The following is a 20,333-nucleotide window of genomic DNA, read 5'->3' on the forward strand; positions in this document are numbered from 1 at the left end:
CACTGCACCATCCCTTGTTGAGCAGATGTACTGATACAAAAGATACTCCCCTAGATACACTTAAAGAAACCTCCTCCCTCTAAACCCTTAACACTATGACTATTGCAATTTATGTCAGGCAATTTGAAATCCCTCTGTAAGATGACCTGATTCTTACTCTTACACACGTCTGTTAACCCTCATTCCACCTCCCTATCAGGGCAATCAACTGCCTGTATTTTAACTCTATTTCTGACACACTTCAATCAAGTTTCCACCTGTACCATGTGGAAAACTGTCTCGCCTCCCTTTTGTTTTGTCCTTTCTGGAGATTTCAACATGATTGACACCGACTCCAACGCCTCCCCTTCTGATGCAACTGTGCTCACCCAGTTCCACTATCCATCCGGTGGGTGCTCCCCCTTGTTAGAAAGACTAGGTCTCCGGTGCACTGTGTGCCTTTATGGACACCTTTTGTTCTGTATTTCCAAAATAGTTCGTGGAATACTCAGCCTGAGTCTCAGTGAAACAGTTTTAGGGGAGTCAAGTCTAAGAGTCACCAGCATGTGGCACATTAACCATCTGCAATAACTCTAAAATAAATCTTTTACGTCTAATTTTCCTCTGCTTTAAATCATCCCGCACCTCCTGAAATTGATCAGCAGCAAACCCCCAGCCGGTGCCAAGGTCAATGTGCGCCTTACTTTACTTTTTTATAAAAGTTGGGGTGACCCCTGCTCCCTTGTGATATAACGGTTTAAATGATTCGGATTGAAGCGCCTTTGGGACACAAATTCAGCCGGTGACAGACTCGGAGAGCACACCCCGCCAGGTCTCCCACATCTCACCCGGTAGCAGGAGGCACGTTGAGCCGGCCACAGAGCCCGGGCCAGGCCCAAGAGCCGCTGGCAGCCGCTCAACTGCAGCCTGAGGGCGAGCGCCATGGCCTGGGCCCCGTCTCTCAGCTTTAATACAGTACACGGCCAGGAGGAGGCACCCTCTCCTCTTTATCCTCCCTTCTGCGAAGTTTCTCTCTTCGACATCGGAAGTCACAATAACATCGGCATCATCCAATAAAGGTCCCACCTCCCTTGTCCCGCCAACCTCTCGGTTCGGGTGGAACAACGTGCTCCTGCCACTGTGTTCCGGCTCATTTACTGAGCTTAGGAGTAAATGAACTATTGAAGAACAAAAACAAGGTGGTTGACAAAGCAAGCTGTATCCTAGGCTTTACTGATAAGGGCACAGCATACACGTTAAATTTGAGTAAAACACTTCAGTTAGTCATAAGTATTTGTTTCAGGGAAGACACGAATGCGTTAGAAACATTGCAGGAAATATTCACAACAAAATAGTTCCAGCGATGAGGAATTTATTTTAACAAGTTGGTTTGGAAATGTCAGGACGGATCTTTGTGGAGAGGTATTCAAAATCAAGAGAGGTCTGGACCGAGTAGATTAGAAAAAACTGTCATCCATTTGTAATACTGCGTTTAAACTAAATAGGGGGGAGGGGATAAACTGGAAGTTTAAGAAGGAAATTGAAGGGAAAGTTAGAACAAGGGAAGTCAAGAAAGACAACGGTATCAATGAAGCAGAAAACTCAAAAAGGGATCATGCCGTAAGGTTGAGTAAAATAGGGGTTGATAGGAAGGGTGAGGGCAGTAACAAATTAAAAATACTATATATGAATGCACGAAGTATTAGAAATAAGATGGATGAGCTTGAGGCTCTTTTAGAAATTGGCAGATACGATATTGTGGGGATAGCTGAGATGTGGCTTCAAGTGGACAGGGGCTGGGAAATAAATATTCAATTCTACACGTGCTATTGTAAGGACAGACTGATGGGCAGAGGGGGTGGGGTGGCCCTGTTGGTAAGGGATGATATTCAGTTCCTTGCGCGGGGGACCTAGAATCAAGGGATGTAGAGTCAGTATGGATACAGCTGAAAAATTCTAAGGGTAAAAAGACCCTCTTGGGAGTTATCTACAGGCCCCCAAACAGTAGTCTAGATGTTGGATGTAAGTTGAATAAGGAGCTGAAATTGGCCTGTCGCAACGATGTTACTATAGTTGTTATGGGGGATTTCAACATGCAGGTAGACTGGGAGAATTAGGAAGGTATTGGACCTAAAGAAAGAGACTTTGTGGAGTGCCTCTGAGATGGATTCTTAGAACAGCTGGCGCTGGAGCCTACCAGGGAGAAGGCAATTCTGGATCTGGTATTGTGCAACGAACCAGAATTGATCAGGGACCTCGAAGTGAAGGAGCCATTAGGAGGTAGTGACCATAATACAATAAGCTTCAATCTGCAATTTGAAAGGCAGAGGGTACAATCGGTAGTGACAATATTTCAGTTGAATAAAGGGAACTATGGAGCTATGAGGGAGGAGCTGGCCAAAGTTCAATGGTGCAATACCTTAGCAGGGATGACAGTGGAGGAATAATGGCAGATATTTCTGAGTATAATGCAGAAGCTGCAGGATCAGTTCATTCCAAAAAGGAAGAAAGATCCTATGAGGAGGCTGGGGTGGCCGTGGCTGACGAGGGAAGTTAAGAAACATATAAAATCAAAAGAGAAAAAGTATAACATAGCAAAGATGAGTGGGAAAACGGAGGACTGGGAAGCTTTTAAAGAACAACAGAGGATTACTAAGAAGGAAATACACAGAGAAAACATGAAATAAGAAGGTAGACTGGCCAAAAATATAAAAGGAGGATAGTAAGAGCTTTTTTAGGTATGTGAAAGGGAAAAAAATGGTTAAGATTAAAATTGGGCCCTTGAAGACAGAAACAGGGGAATATATTACGGAGAACAAAGAAATGGCAGAAGAGTTGAATTGGTACTTCAGATCTGTGTTCACTGGGGAAGACACAATCTCCCAGAGATAACAGTGGCTGAAGAACCTGAACTGAAGGGAATTTATATTTGCCAGGAATTGGTGTTGGAGAGACTGCTAGGTCTAAAGGCTGATACGTCCCCGGGGCCTGATGGTCTACATCCCAAGGTACTGAAGGAGGTGGCTCTAGAAATCGTGGATGCGTTGGTGATTACTTTCCAGAGTTCGATAGATTCGGAATCAGTTCCTGCGGATTGGAGGGTGGCTAATGTTGTACCACTTTTTAAGAAAGGAGCAAGAAAGAAAGCAGGAAATTATAGACCAATTAGTCTGACCTCAGTGGTGGGAAAGATACTGGAATCAATTATAAAGGATGAAATTACAACACATCTCGGTAGCAGTAACAGGATAGGTCAGAGTCAGCATGGATTTATGAAGGTGAAATCATGCTTGACTAATCTTCAGGAATTTTTTGAGGATGTAACTCTGAAGATGGACAAGGGAGATCCAGTGGATGTAGTGTACCTGGACTTTCAGAAAGCCTTTGATAAAGTCCCACATAGGAGGTTATTGAGCAAAATTAGGGCACATGGTATTGGGGACATGGTATTGACTTGGATTGAATATTGGTTGCCTGACAGGAAACAAAGTAGTGATAAACGGCTCCCTTTTGGAATGGTAGGCAGTGACCAGTGGGGTACCGCAGGGATCAGTGCTGGGACCGCAGCTTTTTACAATATATATTAATGATATAGAAGATGGTATTAATAGTAACATTAGCAAATTTGCTGATGATACAAAGCTGGGTGGCAGGGTGAAATGTGAGGAGGATGTTAGTAGATTACAGGGTGACCTGGACAAGTTAAGTGAGTGGACAGATGCATGGCAGATGCAGTTTAATGTGGATAAATGTATGGTTATCCACTTTGGTGGCAAGAACAGGAAGGCAGATTACTATCTAAATGGAATCAATTTAGGTAAAGGGGCAGTACAAAGAGATCTGGGTGTTCTTGTACACCAGTCAATGAAGGCAAGCATGCAGGTACAGCAGGCAGTGAAGAAAGCTAATAGCATGCTGGCCTTCATAACAAGAGGGATTGAGTATAGAAGCAAAGAGTTGCCCTCATCCACCGTCCGGACACGCCTTGGAAAAAGAAAAAAAAAAGAAAAAAAAAATAACCAGGAGATTCACACAGCATCACACTTTGATGTGAAGGGCAGTGTTTGTCACTGGCCACCCGGGTGTTTTCCTATCTAAAAAAAGAGAAAAAATAAACAGGAGTACCTCAATGTGTCTCACACCTGCACACACACACCATGGGTGCTGGGGATAAAATAAGCACTACCGCACTTAAGTGGTAGTGTGGGGGTTAAAAGAAAAAAAAAAACCAGAAGATTTTGATTTAATCCCTGCCCTCCCCTTCACTGTCTGCTCAAAAAAGAAAAAAATATATAGACAGGAGTGTTGGAGTGCATTATTTCCCCCTCCAACTTTAAAAAAAAAGAAAAAAAAAAAATAGAAGCAAAGAGTTCTTTTGCAGCTGTACAGGGCCTTGTGAGACCGCACCTGGAATATTGTGTGCAGTTCTGGTCTCCAAATTTAAGGAAAGACATTCTGGCTATTGAGGGAGTGCTGCGTAGGTTCACAAGGTTAATTCCTGGAATGGCGGGATTACCTTACACTGAAAGACTGGAGCGACTGGGCTTGTATACCCTTGAGTTTAGAAGACTGAGAGGGGATCTGATTGAGACGTATAAAATTATTAAAGGATTGGATACTCTGGAGGCAGGAAACAGGTTTCCGCTGATGGGCGAGTCTCGAACCAGAGGACACAGCTTAAAAATAAAGGGGTAGGCCATTTAGGACAGAGATGAGGAGAAACTTCTTCACCCAGAGAATGGTGGCTGTGTGGGATGCTCTGCCCCAGAAGGCAGTGGAGGCCCAGTCTCTAGATTATTTTAAGAAAGAGTTGGATAGAGCTCTCAAGGATAGTGGAATCAAGGGTTATGGAGATAAGCCAGGAACAGGATACTGATTGAGGATGATCAGCCATGATCATAATGAATGGTGGTGCAAGCTCGAAGGGCAGAATGGCCTACTCCTGCACCTATTGTCTATGGTCTATTGCACCAAAAAGGACTGAAACTAGAGAGATTGCCTACCCTTTAGCCATGATGTATTTGTCAGATGCCTACTATCTTAAAAAACTTGTTGAAGTGATTCATTTGCTATCTAATACTCTATTAAGTTTATTTCAGTGTAGTTACAAGGAAGCTTTAATAATGGTCTAGCATTTTTGCCTTTGATTTACTTGGGACAATCTTTTATTGCAACTAAGTCACATTCAATATTACACACTCACCCAACCTGTGAGAAATTGCTGATTGTAAAAAAGACTTAACAACGAAGGCAATGGAAGTTGAAAAAAAGATTGATAAATTATGTTCTACATTTTCAATTGTTAAATTTGTACCTATATTGTTGTTGTAAAAGAGTATTTGACTCTCTACATAGCATCTCAGTGTCAAATATTTAAATAAAAGTGCTTCTTTCCATTTACAAATCAGTTTCTAAATCAATCTTTTGATATTGGAGCTTGGATAAATTTTCCAAATAACCTAAATGTAGAACAGGGCTTAGATGCTTATATCTTTCCATCACCAAAACCACCTATTTCCACTACAAACTCACCTTCCTCATCAGTGTGGTCATCTTACCTGTTGTGAAAACCTTCATCAGTGTTTGTGACCGAGAGACTCGGGAGTGATGGGCTGCTGATATTATTGCTGTACTATTAATCCAGAAATGTAGATACAGTTGAGGATTTGAGCTCAAATCCCGTAATAACATGATAGAATTTGAATTCAAAATGAAAAAAAAATCTGGAATTAGATCCAGGTAATTATACAATCATTGACAATTATTGGGGAAAAACGATAGGATACACTAGTGCCCTTTCAGGAAGGAAATCTGACATCCTTGCTTGGTCTGGCTTATATGTAATTCCAGACCCACATCAATATCGTTGACTCTTAACTGCCCTCTGTGGGCAAACTTTGATTCCGTTAAGTGGATAATACTGTTGTTACCACTAAACAAAACAAATTAGAGGAAACCTTCAAGTCCATCAATAATACCCTTACTGAGATAAAATTCACGACGACGACGACAACAACAGAATGAACTGCCAATGGGGAACTTCAAACCAGCATCTACGGGAAAACACATACTGACCAAATACTGAGCTATAGCAGCAATCATCCCAACACCCATAAACAAAGCTGCATTAGAACATTATTTCAATGAGCCACCACACACTACAACACTGAGGAATCACGCAGAGTCGTGGAAAATGACCTGTACAGTGTATTCAAAAAGAATGGGTACATTCTCAGCAACAAACCTAATAAGCAGACAAAACACGTCCGGAACCCTTAGTCAGTCTCCCCTACAAAGACATCTCGGAAATGATTGCGACCTCTTGGCATCACGGTAGCCCGCAAACTCACCAACACACAAACAGCAGCTAATGAACTTGAAAGACCCTATGCAGACAAGCAAAACTGATGCCATTTACAAAATACCTTGCAAGCCACCAGGATACATGAACATCAACTAGCTACAAAACAAAAAAACATAACCCACTCTCACTTATATCCTTAATCACAGATGAGGAAGGACACCACTTCAACTGGGACAACACATCCATCCTAGGACGAGCCAAACAGAGACACGCATGAGAATTCCTAGAAGCATGGCATTCCAACTGGAATGCTATCAACAAACACATTGACTTGGATCCAATTTAGGAGGAGAAAGTGAGGTCTGCAGATGCTGGAGATCAAAGTTGAAACTTTATTGCTGGAACAGCACAGCAGGTCAGGCAGCATCCAGGGAACAGGAGATTCGACGTTTCGGGCACAGGCCCTTCTTCAGGAATCAATTTACCACCCCGAGAGAAAAAAAAAAAGAGGAAACTAACCCAAGCAAACCTAAATGCATAAATAGAAAGCAGGCCATGCTACTAGTGCTTCATCTGGAGGGTCACTGATGATGTTACCTAATATGGTGAGGAAACATCTGAAAATGAACCTTCCAGCTCAGTGAGCAAACCTACATCCAGAACCTCAATCTGAACTACAAATCCTCTCAAAACTCACTACTCTGTGTGTAATTAGGAATGGGCAGTAAATGTTGGCCTAGCTAGCAGCATCCATATTTCAGTGAATGAATTAAAAAAAAACTTGACTCCCAGCTGGATTTCCATCTTACACCTGTAAACTGAAGCGTGTCCAAACCTCTGCTGCCTATACACCAACTCAAACCAAGCCAAATTAACCACAACTACTGTGCATGCTGACCGAAAACATATTGACCATGTCATAGCACCTCAGTTTTAAATTTCTCATCCTAGTTTTAAAATTTTTGTAGCCTCACTGCTATTCCTGCAACCTGAACAAATATCCTCCAGCCCTGGCCTTTTCAGCAACCCCAATTTTGCACTATCATGAATGGCTATACTTTCAGTAGCCCAGATCCAAAAGCTCTGGTCACACACACACACACACACACACACTTTATAATCTCCTGTTAAGTGTTCATTTATTTCCTGAAATTTCTATGACATGCTAATAGATTACCCATTTCAACAAAACTACTTCTCATTCCTTGAAATCCCAAATGAATTGGACCTGGTAGGCTTATGCTCATTCAGAAGAATGACAAGTGATTGTACTGAAACAAAGATTCTGAGGGGACTGGTCAAGGTGGATTCTGAGCCACATTTCCCTTCAGGGGAGATTACAGTTGGCAAACAGTTTAAAAATTAAGAGTTTCCTATTTAAGACTGAGATGAGAATTTTTTTCTCATGGTGGGGTACAGTTAGTTGGGGCCATAATGAGATCTTATTGATGGCAGATCAGACTTAAAGAGCTGAATGGCCTCCTCCAAATTTGTGCACGTCTTTGGCCTATCAAGATGGCTATGCGAACTACAATTGCACTTGAGTAATAAAATCTAGATTCCTACTTTTAATAATACTTTAAACAAAAAACGTCAAAGCAATCAGATCTCAGGAGAATTTTGAAACTATATCCATATTAATTAGACATAGAAACATGGAATATTGGGAGGAGTAAGCTGTTTGGCAAATGGAACCATCCCATCATGCAACATGAGCATGGTCGATCCTTGACCTCAATGCCATACTTCTCTTTCCCCAAACCCTTTGGTTATACACAATCACAGCTATGCGGTGATCAAACAATTTTCACTTGGACTTGGTAATAAAGAATCAAAAGTAAGAAGTTTAATGAAGGTAATGAACAAACCCTGAAATATTTATTCCACTCATTACAAGGTATTGTCAGTTGTGTAATTACAGCACCATTGGCAGTAGATTTGAACAGGAACAGCATAAAACTGTTAACCTTAGCAGCCTCTATACAACATTTTAAAATTATTTTTATGCAAGCTAAATTACATTATCATATTTGTTTAATCTCCAGTATCTTAAAGATTTAATTAACAAATAAATCAGTGAATTTTTTAAAGGGGTAAAATGTACAGTCATACAAAATATTCAGAGCTGAAATTTTAAGCATACCAAGAAATAAACTATTTATAATATTCTATGAAAAGTATTTCCATTTTATAGGTACACTACCAATCACTTGCTTTGCAGTCAAATTTAAAACTGGTGCCTCTATGCTTTTTTATGTATATACTAAAACTAAGAAAAATGATCCAACTGGTAGAAACATGCAATTGGCTATTATGTTCTTAAAGAAAAAACGTTAATGCTTTAATAAACTTTCTTCAATTCATATATTTGAGTGTATGAATTTGAATAAAATAAAATTCAAGATGCTAGAAATCTGAAATAAAAATAGAATTAGCAGGTAAGGCAGCATCTTTGAAGAATGGAAAAAAGGTTAGCCAGAATTTCATGTCTTTGACCTTCCATCATATCTAATGTTTCAGGGCTACGACCTTTCATTGTCCAACAAAGGAGGATACATAGACCCAAAATAAAACCCTAACCTTTGGAATTTTGCACAGATGTAGCCTGACCTGCAAGGATTAATGACATTTTATGTTATAGTTCACTTCAAATATTAGGCTTTTATTCACTTTCAAAGGCTGATTATCCTGCTAACGCTTGCAAGTTTTTTGTTTTTGACCTTTTTCTACAAAGGGGTGAAGTGGAAATTCTCTACAGAGTCAGAATAGATGCCCTACATAATTATCACTGGATTGACTGATTTAATGGATACTTCTTGACTAAAAGATGTAAACATAGCAATAAAAAAAAGCCACAGACAGGCACCCCTCATTAAACTGGCTTTTATTAACGACAAGCAAAATTTGAATTTTAAAAAGACAAAAAAATTATAAGTGCATAAAATGGTAATACACAATTTCATTAGGAGAATAACGGAATAGTAATACTTAAGGATTTTAAACCCGTTTGAAAAGTGCGTAACAATGTTTAGTGCTATAAAAACCTCCACAGCAGCATGATACTTTGCATTTTTATACTACAAACATAAAAGTACCATATGATATTTAATTTTACCATTGGATCCATTGAACATAGAGTTATCAGTAGGAGAAGTGAGAGGTCTAATCATATAATTACTTCCATTTCCTTCCCTCCATCGGTGATTATCTTAAAACAAGAAAGCCACAACAGTAGGCCAGTAAAAGGATCATAGACCATAGCAATTTCTTAATGCGGAGACATGTTTTCTATTTTCATTTTGATCTTGTTTACAATGATACACAATTTATTTAGGCGGATAACTGAATAGTAATGCTTAGGGAGATTCAATAAGTTCAATAACCATTTCTCAAGTGATACGGAACCCTAGAATACTATTAACTATTCAAAAGAAAAATTCAGACAGTGTGTCAACCTCTAACACTTAATGTAATAAAAAATGTATTTTTAACCCAGTCCATATTAGATTGTCAAAATCAACATAGATGGTATCATTTATGGAACTGATTGCTAGCACATTTCAGATATTCTGAAGCCAAATTATCTCTTTTATCCCTCTTTCCAATCAAATAACCAGGATTCTTGGTTTTTGTAAAACAAAACACTGGTGGAAAATGCACAAAGGGATAAATAATTAGTGTAATTATCAAGGTCCCAGTTTGTCAGCTATTTCAAAAATTTGAGCTCTCACACTCAAAAAGCAGCCAAAGGAATACAAATGGATTAAAATTGATTTCGGAATGTTCAACTGTGGATAAATATGGTAGTTTTTCTCTAAACTAGCAAATTCCATTTGAAATTACAATATAGATTACATTAGAAAATGCAACTGGTCCACATCAAGGCATTCAGCTTAACAAAATTACCAATTTATCATTTTCAGCAGTAGTGAAATTAAAATCTAGGTACCCAATTCAGTTCAAGTTAAAATAGAAATCTACACAATTATACTTTTTTATGCCACACCCAATTATCTAATTTCTCAGTCAGACAAGCTACTAACACTGAACGACATTGTTAATGGACCAGCCCTGGATTATATGCTACTCCTATCACTTAGCACGAAATTCTTCATATTCCAGTTTAAATAACAGTATGCCTTAAGTAGTGGTCCGGACGGGACAAAGAACAAAATGTTCCCCAACACTTTGTACCAATGTTCTGTGTGGCTTTAGTTCATAAAGTACTACTGTATACAATTGGAGTCTGCCAACTTTCAAGCTTACTTACTGTACCCCTCTATATCAGATGAGCACAGTCATCAATCGTGCAGATTTCTTAACGCAATATTGGTGTCATGACAAAAAGCAGTCTTCAACATGACAAGTGACACTTGCTTTTAGTATGCTTTCATCAATGCATTCGTACCCTACGATGCACAGGATTAATTACTTTTTAAGCCAGTGCTCATTCACTGCAAAGCTTTGTAAGCCTCCCTTTCTATAAACCAGCTGGGACATCAATTCCCTGAACCATAATTTTTCCATTTCCAAATGGAATAATTCCAATGTGTTCATTCCCCAACCCTTTCTTTCACGCAATGTAGTCTCTGATTCAAAAGAATCAGAATTGTTTGAAATGCTAACAAGCCCAGATCTATAATTATTTGCCAATTTAAACATCTGTTCTATTAACATTGAATGTAGACATAACAGAGCACAGGTTATTAAACTAATAATTTTCCCTTTATCAAGTGAGGACTGATGACAAAACAGAAAATAAAAGTGGGCAGCATTCCGAACATTTGTCTTCATCCCAAGAATGTGGTAAAGCACCATGTAAATGCCAATTTTTTTCTTCACAAGTTATCCCATAAAAATCAGAACTCTTTTTCTACAATCCCTTCAAATATGCAGTAAATGTATATTGGATGGAGATGGCATAAATAAATTACAACAAAGCTGAAATACATTCTACATAGAAACTGCTCATGAAGGAAAATTTATAAGGGAACACTACCCTTAAATTATGCCAGTCAGATTTTACAGACCGTCAAAAGATCTAAAGGACTTTTCAAAAGATACTCAGATTTTAATTTCAAAGACTGCTGCTTTGATTTCACTGGGAATCTTGCCATTTTAGCCTTTCACTAGCTTTTGTACTCAGATTTCCAACTTTAAAGGAAATTTTCCATCTTTGTTCACTTAACCCAGATCCTAATGGAATTAAACAACTCCATTGATTATTATTATCTGAAAGATAATGGTCAAACTAGTTAGCTGGCAGAAAATGAAGTAATTGGAGTCACAATATTCGCAGTTGACAATTCTTCATTTGGGCTTAGCTTCTCAGTCTGGGTGAGCTGATCCAATTTGAGACTGTCTTCTCATTGAAAGCCGCACACACCTTGGACATGTAGTGGAATTGTCATAATAACAATCTCTGCAAATAAAGACAAGAACGCATTCTACTTTAGAAACTAAATTCATTGCAAATGAAACTCCATAGAATTCTTACAGCTAACACAAGACTTCTGATCTAGGTAAAATTGCATAGGAACATAGATTATGCAAATGGGACAGAAAAGGCCAATGTGGTTATCAGGTGGTCTCATAGTTCAAAATATACTATTTGTTTTTGTCCTTCAATCGCAAAGCAGTTTGTTCTAAATGAGTCAAGCAGTTGATTCTAAATTTATCTTCTATCACTTTATATAGAATTCTTAAATGTAGGATTCAGAATTCAAATTTGCATTAAGTTATTGTTCAGTTTATCAATTTCAAAGATTCATGTATATTAGTTTAATGAAAATCTGTTATGGGCCTTCACTACTCCAGGAATAAACATTTTCAATCTCTTTATTCCATCCTCTAAGTTCAGGCCCCCATTCTTTGGCAACAGTTTAGTTATTCTGTTACACAAAAATCAGGAAGTTTCAATAGTAGAAAATCCAATACAATGCTGAAATATTGCTAATCTCAAAAATCACTACTGCATGTTGCAGTATGTTTCATTCTTCAGACTATATACTCATATAGGGTATTATCACAAACTCGCTTTCATTCATGCTTCTGAAAATACTGTAATAATAGTTGCAATTACCATGCGCTCTCCTCCTCTTTTCAACATTACCCTACTTTAAAAGCAGAATGATTTGATTATTGTAACAAATTCTCGATACAATAAACCTGCGTTTAGGTTGTTATTTTCTCGCTCTGTCCCTCACCAGTGTAGCATTCTAGGAAATAAAATGGTATGCAAAGAAAAAAAAATTAAAAGTGAAGAGAAAAGTGCCATTCTTTTGAAAAGAACAGTTGCGCCCTACTGAAGTTTTAAAGATATTAAATGCATGGCATACACTGGTGCTGATGGCACCCGGAGAACAGTCTATGCATCTGTCTTTCAGCCTGCTGGCATGAGGTCAAACAGATAAAAACATACAGGGATTGAATTTTTTTTAAAAAATGAAAAGAAACTTATCTGGATAACTGAATGCTTATGATTGAAGATAACAGAATCAGTCAGATTAGAAAGTTACAATAACAGCAAAATACACCTCTAAGATAGTTATAAATTCAGAATCTTTATTCATCCATCCATCCATCCATCCATCCATCCATCCATCCATCTTAAGGATACAAAAGTTCCTTGTACAGCTTCAAACATTTCAGTATTTTTCCCTCTACTAGTCTTCTTGGGACTCCATTTCACAGCTTGATTACTTAGAATGGAGTAAAGAAGAAGTTTCTCACGTGCTTAGTTTCCCTATTACTAGTTTAGGTCATGACTTCTTGATCTAGTCAACAGTGAGATATATCTGGACTGTTAAATGTATCATTCTTGTGTAATTTTATACATTAGCACTCCAGCACTTTCTTTTCCAGCTGAAACACTCAAATTACTCAAGTTCTTTAGTCATAACTAAGACGTTTGACTAAGGATAAACTTTTTGGCAATTTTTTAAACACTTTTTTTTTCCCCAGTGCTTGAAAATCTCACTTGTCTCAGCAACCAAAACTGTAGGTACAGTCCAATCAGAATGGTATATACTTCAGCCACAATTTTCTGCATTCTACTGAAGACTAGCTTAGACATTCAATTGATTTTGATAATGATTGCTCTGCAGTATTGGACCCATTTACCATTGAGCATATCAAAGACTGACAGGACATATTGACTTCATACTTAGATATTTTAACACTATTCAAGAAGTACATGTATTATTCAAAATTGTATATCTGCAGGAAACATCTTTCTTCTCCAAAGCAAAATTCTGCTGATGCTAAATCAGCATAAAAACAAAATTGTGAAAGTATTCAGCACAGCTGTGGAGAGGAGAGTTGATGTTTTAGGTTGATAATCCTTCATGACAAGTTCTGGTGAAGAGCATCGACCTGAAATTTAATTCTTTTTCCTCCATGACAAATTTACATTTAGTTTTAGAATCCATATACTTTTATAGATCAAACAGCAATGTGCTGCTGGCTCAATTAGACTTTATTTGTTTAGCTTGAACTTGATGTTTCTGATATAAACTGCAAGCTCAGCTTTACATTTCCAAAAAGTTTCATGTCTTTTATGGAAACTTTGTTGCACAACTAATTATTTTGTTTTAGTTGTTTTCTCTTTTCTAGAAATGGTAGCAGCCTTTAATCAATTCATGAGTTAGCAATGTTAGCAGATAGTTGAAATATACTTCTCTCACTTCAGTGTGAAATGAATAACCACCCTTTGCATCTACAAACTAATGTGAATTGCTTAATGCCTAAATTGAAATTCGCTCATTTGTCACAGGTCAAGCTTCAAGTTTGTAGGTGTCGATTCCAAACTTTCAATGTAATTGGGCCTGAACATTAACTAAATGTTTGCTTCCTTTAAGAGGTTTGTACTAACCTATGGAATACAGCAGAACAATCCTGGCAGACTGATGTGTGGCTGTCGAATGGAAAGAGCACATCACCCTCTTTGCATAACTCACAGACGAAACCTTTAGCCTGACATCGCTATAAAACAAGACACATAATTAAAGATGGATTATAATTCCACCATTCCATACCTTGCACCAATTCATAATTTTAAAATGCAGTTTAATATAATCATTAGTATAAAGAATCTGCAGTGTTATTGCAACATTTTATTTTATATGTTTGATGCCTTTGAGAAGAGGTTTGAAAGTGTTCATCTGCAGATACAACATGGAATGCTATAGTAAAACATGCTAAACAATTATTGACAATAAAAACAATTACATTAGAAAATGACAACTAAAAAGGAGAAATTAAGAATTATAGTTGCAAACATTAATATTAATCATTTGATGCAGAAAACATTTAAATTAACTAGTGCATAACAACTGGTCTAACTACGGGGCTGTCAGTCAGTTTTAAATATGCTGATTTTGGCTAATCAGAAAATACTTTGGGAGCAAGGACATCAGTACTGAGTCTGATCTTGTACCACTGCCAATGTTTATAGGCACATTACTTGAGCAGGGCAAGCTGGATGATAATCAAGAGTGGGATTCACACCATTGCAGCAGACTCAAAACTACCCCAGTTTAAAACAGCAATTAACGTTATCCCAGTCACAGATCAACCAGGGACATATGTGGTTCACATAATTCCAACTTTGACTGCCCTATCCCAAGTGATTTTTGTTTGGCATTTGTTCATGGCTTATGACCAGAGCTGGTAAGGCCAGCATTTGTTGCCCATCTATGTAACTGTGGATTCCTGGGAGTCACTCATATTTCTGAGGGTTTGAAATCACATTCAGGCCAGTCCAGGAAAGGATGGTAAATTGACTTTTCTGGTGGACAGATTTTTAATTATTATATTGTTTTATCTTTGATTTCTGCCTGCAGAAACTGCAACAAGACGACCTGCTAATGAAACCTTATGTCATCACATGTAAGGAGGCAATGGAGGCAAGGCTGCTATTACAGGAAATTTGGTAGTTTCATGATTACCATTACTGAGACTGACATTTTTATTGGTTTGAATTAAAATTTCATCAGTTGCTGTGGTAGGGTCAATGCAGCATTCAACCAGTCCTTAGGTTAAAGTGCAGTAACATCATCGTCATGGCTTCGCTCTAGAGTCATAAAGTCACACAGCATGGAAACAGACCTTTTGGTCCAACTTGTCCACGCCAACCAGTATCCCAATCTGACCTCATCCCATTTGCCAGCATTTGGCCGATATCCTTCTAAACCCTTCCTATTTATATCTATCCATATGCCTTTTATATGTTGTTATTGTACCAGCCTCCACCACTTCCTCTGGCAGCTCGTTTTAGACACGTTTTCTCCTCGGCATGGAGAGAAGTTACCCCTTCATCCTTTTTAAAATTATCCCCTCTCATCTTAAATCAATGCCCTTTAATTTTGTACTCACCCCACCCTAGGAAAAACACCTCCGTTATTCAATCTATCCATAGGGAGCAAACAGACTTCATTGATTAAAATGTAAAAATTAAACCAGCAGGGTAACTTATAATTGGTATGGCTGGTACTGGAAAGCTTTGTCCAGAGATGTTGCGCCGACAGACAGTGTGAACCCGACGGCAAGAAATAGTGCCAGAGCGTGGTGACTTTGACATTGGTGGGCCCAGCACATGTCTTGAAGTGGAGGAATTGGCATCAGCAGTAGTTCTGATGTCAACGCTGGTTCAAAGGGTTACACTCTTGCCTTTGTTCAGGAAGATTGTGTATTCTGACACTTCAATAGATTCCAAAATGGCAGTGGCAACAGCGAGGTTGGCCCAGCAGTGCGTGATGGCACTGGACCATGGTGACTTTGACTGGAGCGCAGTAGGTCCAGCTCCCATGGCAGCAAAACACAAGGCTCAAGGTGGCTTTAGTGGCAGTCATGGCACCATGCCATTGGTGAACCTGGTTCAGGACTCTTAGCAGTGGTGAAGATGATCTAGACATTTTGTTTCTGTTTCTTTAATTTCAGCTCTTGCTTTTAATTCTAACTATTGTATTCTAAGATGGCACCAGGGAGAGAAGACTCTATACACTTTTCATTGTACTCCTGTACTCAGGTACATGTGACAAAGAAATCTAATCTAAAAACCTGAATATTTCCAACCCTTCCCATGTATGTGCATAATTGGTAAAACATTAATATTTCACGGTTCTATTAAAGTATAACACACAAGGTTGAAGATTTCAGAAAATTACTCCAGCAATATGATTGACACAAGGAATAGTTGGTAGAAAACTACAGACAGCAACAGCTTGTTTGGATTTAGCAATTTCTCTTTCTGAAAATGATGATACAGAAAGTACATCACATTAAAAACCAATACCATAATTCTCTTTAAAAAGAAACATAAAATTCTTTAATGTTGCATCAGTCTTCAAAAAGTGGACAGTTTTTAGTTGCAGGAAGGGGAAAAGGATTGAAGACTGTTTTATGCAACTCAAACCTCCCTCTTTTTGAGGACTGATGTAACCGCGAAGAGTTCAATGGTAAAAGTCTGATGATACCTCACAGTCCAGTTTAATATGTTTTGCAAAGATGGTGTGGATTTCAGTTAAAGTGCAGCTCAGACGGCCAGTGGCAATGTCAATTAAATCCTGTAAAGAATACATTTCATCGTTTTCCACAAAATGCTGTCGATCCTGCAACTGCAAGTGCACATATTTAGACATACACTGAAAATGTGTTCCAAAATAGTAATTTGGAGCAAATTACTATTAGCTCTGCTATTTGAATCAATATTATACCATTTGATATCAATTGCAGACATTGCTCTAAATGGCAGAACAATCTAACCTGTAACAGCAGCCTTGCCTCCATTGCCTCCTTACACGTGATGAAATAGGGTTTCATCAGCAGAATGTCTTGTCGGAGTTTCTGCAGGCAAAAATCAAAGATAAAACATTACAATAATTAAACTTTTTTTTTTAAAACATGCTTCTTCAGGACCACTCCTTCAGGATCAGGTCACAGTTATTTTGACTGAGATTCAATAATAATTGCATGACAGAAGCAGAGGGGATCTGACCTAGTGAGAACTTGAACATTTTACCAAGAAAAACCTTTACTCGGTTCAACATTTCAGTGTGCTCCCAAAATAACCTGCCAAATGTCCAGGCAGAACATGCAAACAGGTAAATTCTTGATCTTTCCAACCCCAAGGGAAAGAGAGAGCAGTGCTGCTTTATGATTTGGTTGGTCATGTATTCTGGATTAGAAGAAATCTCACCAGCACAGATTCTGCAGTTACTCTGGAAGTTTTAAGGAAGCACGATTAATCTTTAAAATTTATGGTAAGTCTTTAAAGGACAGCATTGAAACACAAGGGGCAAACATTCAACTATGAGTAAATTTAGATCATTCTGTTTCATGTGGCCTTGGCCAAAATAACAGAATTATCCAAGTGCAGATGGAGGTCAAATTCAATCCAGGCTGCGTGTGCCGACTCTTTGGGAAAGCTATCCCATTTTTCTGCTCATTTCCGTACCCTTATCAATTTTTCCATTTCAGTATTTGTCTACTTTCCTTTTGAGTATTATTGTTGAAACTGTTTTCACGATCTTTCAGTTATTCAAGATTTTATTGCACCAGGTTTCAAAACAACAAAAAAAGAGATTAATGTTGTCTCTGGTTCTTTTGCCAAAAACCTCAAAGCTAACAGACACTTATGCCACCAGAAATAATTTGTGCTACCTTGCTGTAAAGCTTTTTATGTTTTAAACACAAGCCTCCTAACCTTTTCTGCTCTGAAAAACAGGACATTAGTTAGCAATAGACCCTGTTAACTAATCAACAACCTGTTTCTCATGCTGTGTAAATTGTTGTTACCTTTGGGATTTGAAATTCTAACTGTTCTGATAAATGCAGGACAAAATGCTTCGACTGCATATGGTTTTGCTAAAATAAAACACACGACCTTAAATCAAACATTTGTTACTTCCCAAAGAAATCAATAAAATTTACATTGCTGTACAGAGATTTACATAGATTTGAGACAGAGAAACAGGCCATTTTTTCTACCAACATATTTAACTAGCACTTTCTCCCACAAACTTACCTAGTCTACTCACCTCCATTACTATAGGTGATAGTAAAATCAGTCAAACTCAATTTGCCTTTAAATCAGTCGTTGCTGACTCATCTATCTCATACCTTTCCAAAATAACAAATTCATCCCAATTATTGTTTCTAAAGAGTTCCAAGTTTATCCTTCTTCACATAAGACTTTTTGCCATATTCATGTTTCTATAATCTACACAAAGTCTAATCGACCTATTTTTGTAATCAACCGGTTCAGAGATGTTATTACACATGTCTGGAACAGGTAGGATTTGAACCCAGACCTCTTGGTCGAGGGATAGGGACGCTACCACTGAGTGACAAGAGGATCCCCTGAAAATGTTTGACCTAGTTTCCTAATCAATCTGTTCAGAGAAGTTAGTACTGAAGCCTGGAGTAGGTAGGACTTGAACCTCGGTCTCCTGGTTCATAAGTAGGCAGATTACCACTGCACCACAATATCCCCTTGAAAACATTCAATTCCACTCAGGACTTATTTGTTGCAACTGATCAAGCGAAAATTGTGCATCTGAGCATACCCGAATTTCTACTAGTTCCTCCACATAATTGAAGAGAAGTGGATTAATCACTCTAAGTTTCAGTACTGGCCGTGAGATCATCAGCGTGAGGTATCTCATACTGTAACGGCATACCTAATATCAAACATGAAAGAAAGGAAAAAGCAACACAATTAGGCAAAACCTCAAACAGCATTACTTCAGGCATTAGGTATTCTGTTGCTATAGGACATGAAGAGGTTAAATCTATTCATATTCACCCCGATAATGCAATAAAACATCCCACTCTGGTACAATTTTCATAGTTTACAAAATTTAGCCCGAGATATGCTTTGAACGCAACACTGCTATGAAAATCTTTGAGAACTTTCTACCTCAAAGTCAAAGACTAGGAATTGAATTTTTATAGCACCATCACGTTGGAACACAGGAGGGCTGGCAAATGAAATGGTGGTAAGGGATTTCCATCACTGGCAATTTTTAGTAGTGCAATTTAATGATGTGACAAGAATCTATGGCAGCAGTCCTGATCTCGTCAAGCGGAGGGCTGGGCATTACAGATCATTGTAATTTTGATGAGTTGAACCAACTTCTGTGAGTAATAACTTAGTCAACATCAGTTCAGAGTTGTATGACCCCAGGGGAACCCCGCTCTGGATTAAAGGATCTTTTGCAAATCTGTTGCCAACTTCACATTACAATGCAATGCAATGACTGTTCAAGTTAAATATATTTTATTGCAGTGCAGTGACCAGTAAATTGACTGGCATCGTCAAAGTGGAAAAATCAGATGTTTAAAATACATTATCCACTGGATAAAATGCCATTCTGCGTTCATATTTAGGACTATGTCAATTGTACCATTATTCAATATTTTAATTTAATTTTCAGAAATCAGTTATTTTGCTTTAAGGCTTGCATAGATGGCTGGGCTCCTTTAATTAAACCTTGGGAGTTTTTTTCCCCCAATAGAGTTGTGCAATGGAATTGCATTAGGAATGCTTGATTTTTTTTATAGATATTTTTATTAGAAAATTAATATTTTTACAAGTTTACAAAAATAAACAAAACTCTCAGATATAAACATTGATATACAATTAGCTCAAATATACAATAGCCAAAATTTAACAAAAAAAAACACAACAACAGAAAAGAACCGAAAAAAAATAAAAAAAATAAACAAAACTCAACTATCTACTAATCTAACCTACAACTAACCAGAGTGTATATTTAAGTCTCTTACATGCTCGGGATGTGTTAGCATCAGATATGATAAAACCCGTATTCGTGCGGGATTCCTCCCCCGAGGGGCCCCGGACCAGCCAGGTTTGTAATCTCAATTAAATAAAAGCCCTTATTAGGATAGCCGAAATATCTGTATTTATGTAATTCAAAAAGGGCTGCCATATTTTATAAAATAATTCGGTCTTTCGGTGCACCATATTTGTAAGGAAAGGAATGCTTGATTAACTTTCACATCCCCCTTTATGGGCGGTACGGTGGCA

General features: G+C 38.1%; 2 protein-coding genes across 4 annotated transcripts in view; both read right to left on the reverse strand.

Annotated features, from left to right (window-relative positions):
• Positions 1–1,034, reverse strand: part of LOC122558324 (mitochondrial inner membrane m-AAA protease component AFG3L1-like) — a 57,237-nt gene extending 56,203 nt beyond the window's left edge. Inside the window, exon 1 of the mRNA XM_043706768.2 lies at positions 828–1,034. Coding sequence (XP_043562703.2) covers positions 828–923 — 96 coding nt within the window. The 5' untranslated portion in view covers positions 924–1,034. The remainder of the gene's footprint in view (positions 1–827) is intronic.
• Positions 1,035–9,151: 8,117 nt separating this feature from the next.
• Positions 9,152–20,333, reverse strand: part of def8 (differentially expressed in FDCP 8 homolog) — a 40,402-nt gene continuing 29,220 nt past the window's right edge. For 2 of the 3 annotated variants that reach the window (XM_043706774.2, XM_043706776.2), the window contains exons 8-12: positions 18,850–18,963; positions 17,048–17,128; positions 16,759–16,899; positions 14,157–14,266; positions 9,152–11,705 (exon numbers count right to left, since the gene is read on the reverse strand). In XM_043706774.2, the coding sequence (XP_043562709.1) occupies positions 11,612–11,705; positions 14,157–14,266; positions 16,759–16,899; positions 17,048–17,128; positions 18,850–18,963 (540 nt within the window). In that variant the 3' untranslated portion in view covers positions 9,152–11,611. The other variant, XM_087995802.1, reaches the window with a different exon arrangement.

Source organism: Chiloscyllium plagiosum, unplaced genomic scaffold, assembly GCF_037043375.1.
Source record: "Chiloscyllium plagiosum isolate Xiang-an unplaced genomic scaffold, Cpla_swu_hap1 HiC_scaffold_17, whole genome shotgun sequence".
Classification (NCBI taxonomy): domain Eukaryota; kingdom Metazoa; phylum Chordata; class Chondrichthyes; order Orectolobiformes; family Hemiscylliidae; genus Chiloscyllium; species Chiloscyllium plagiosum.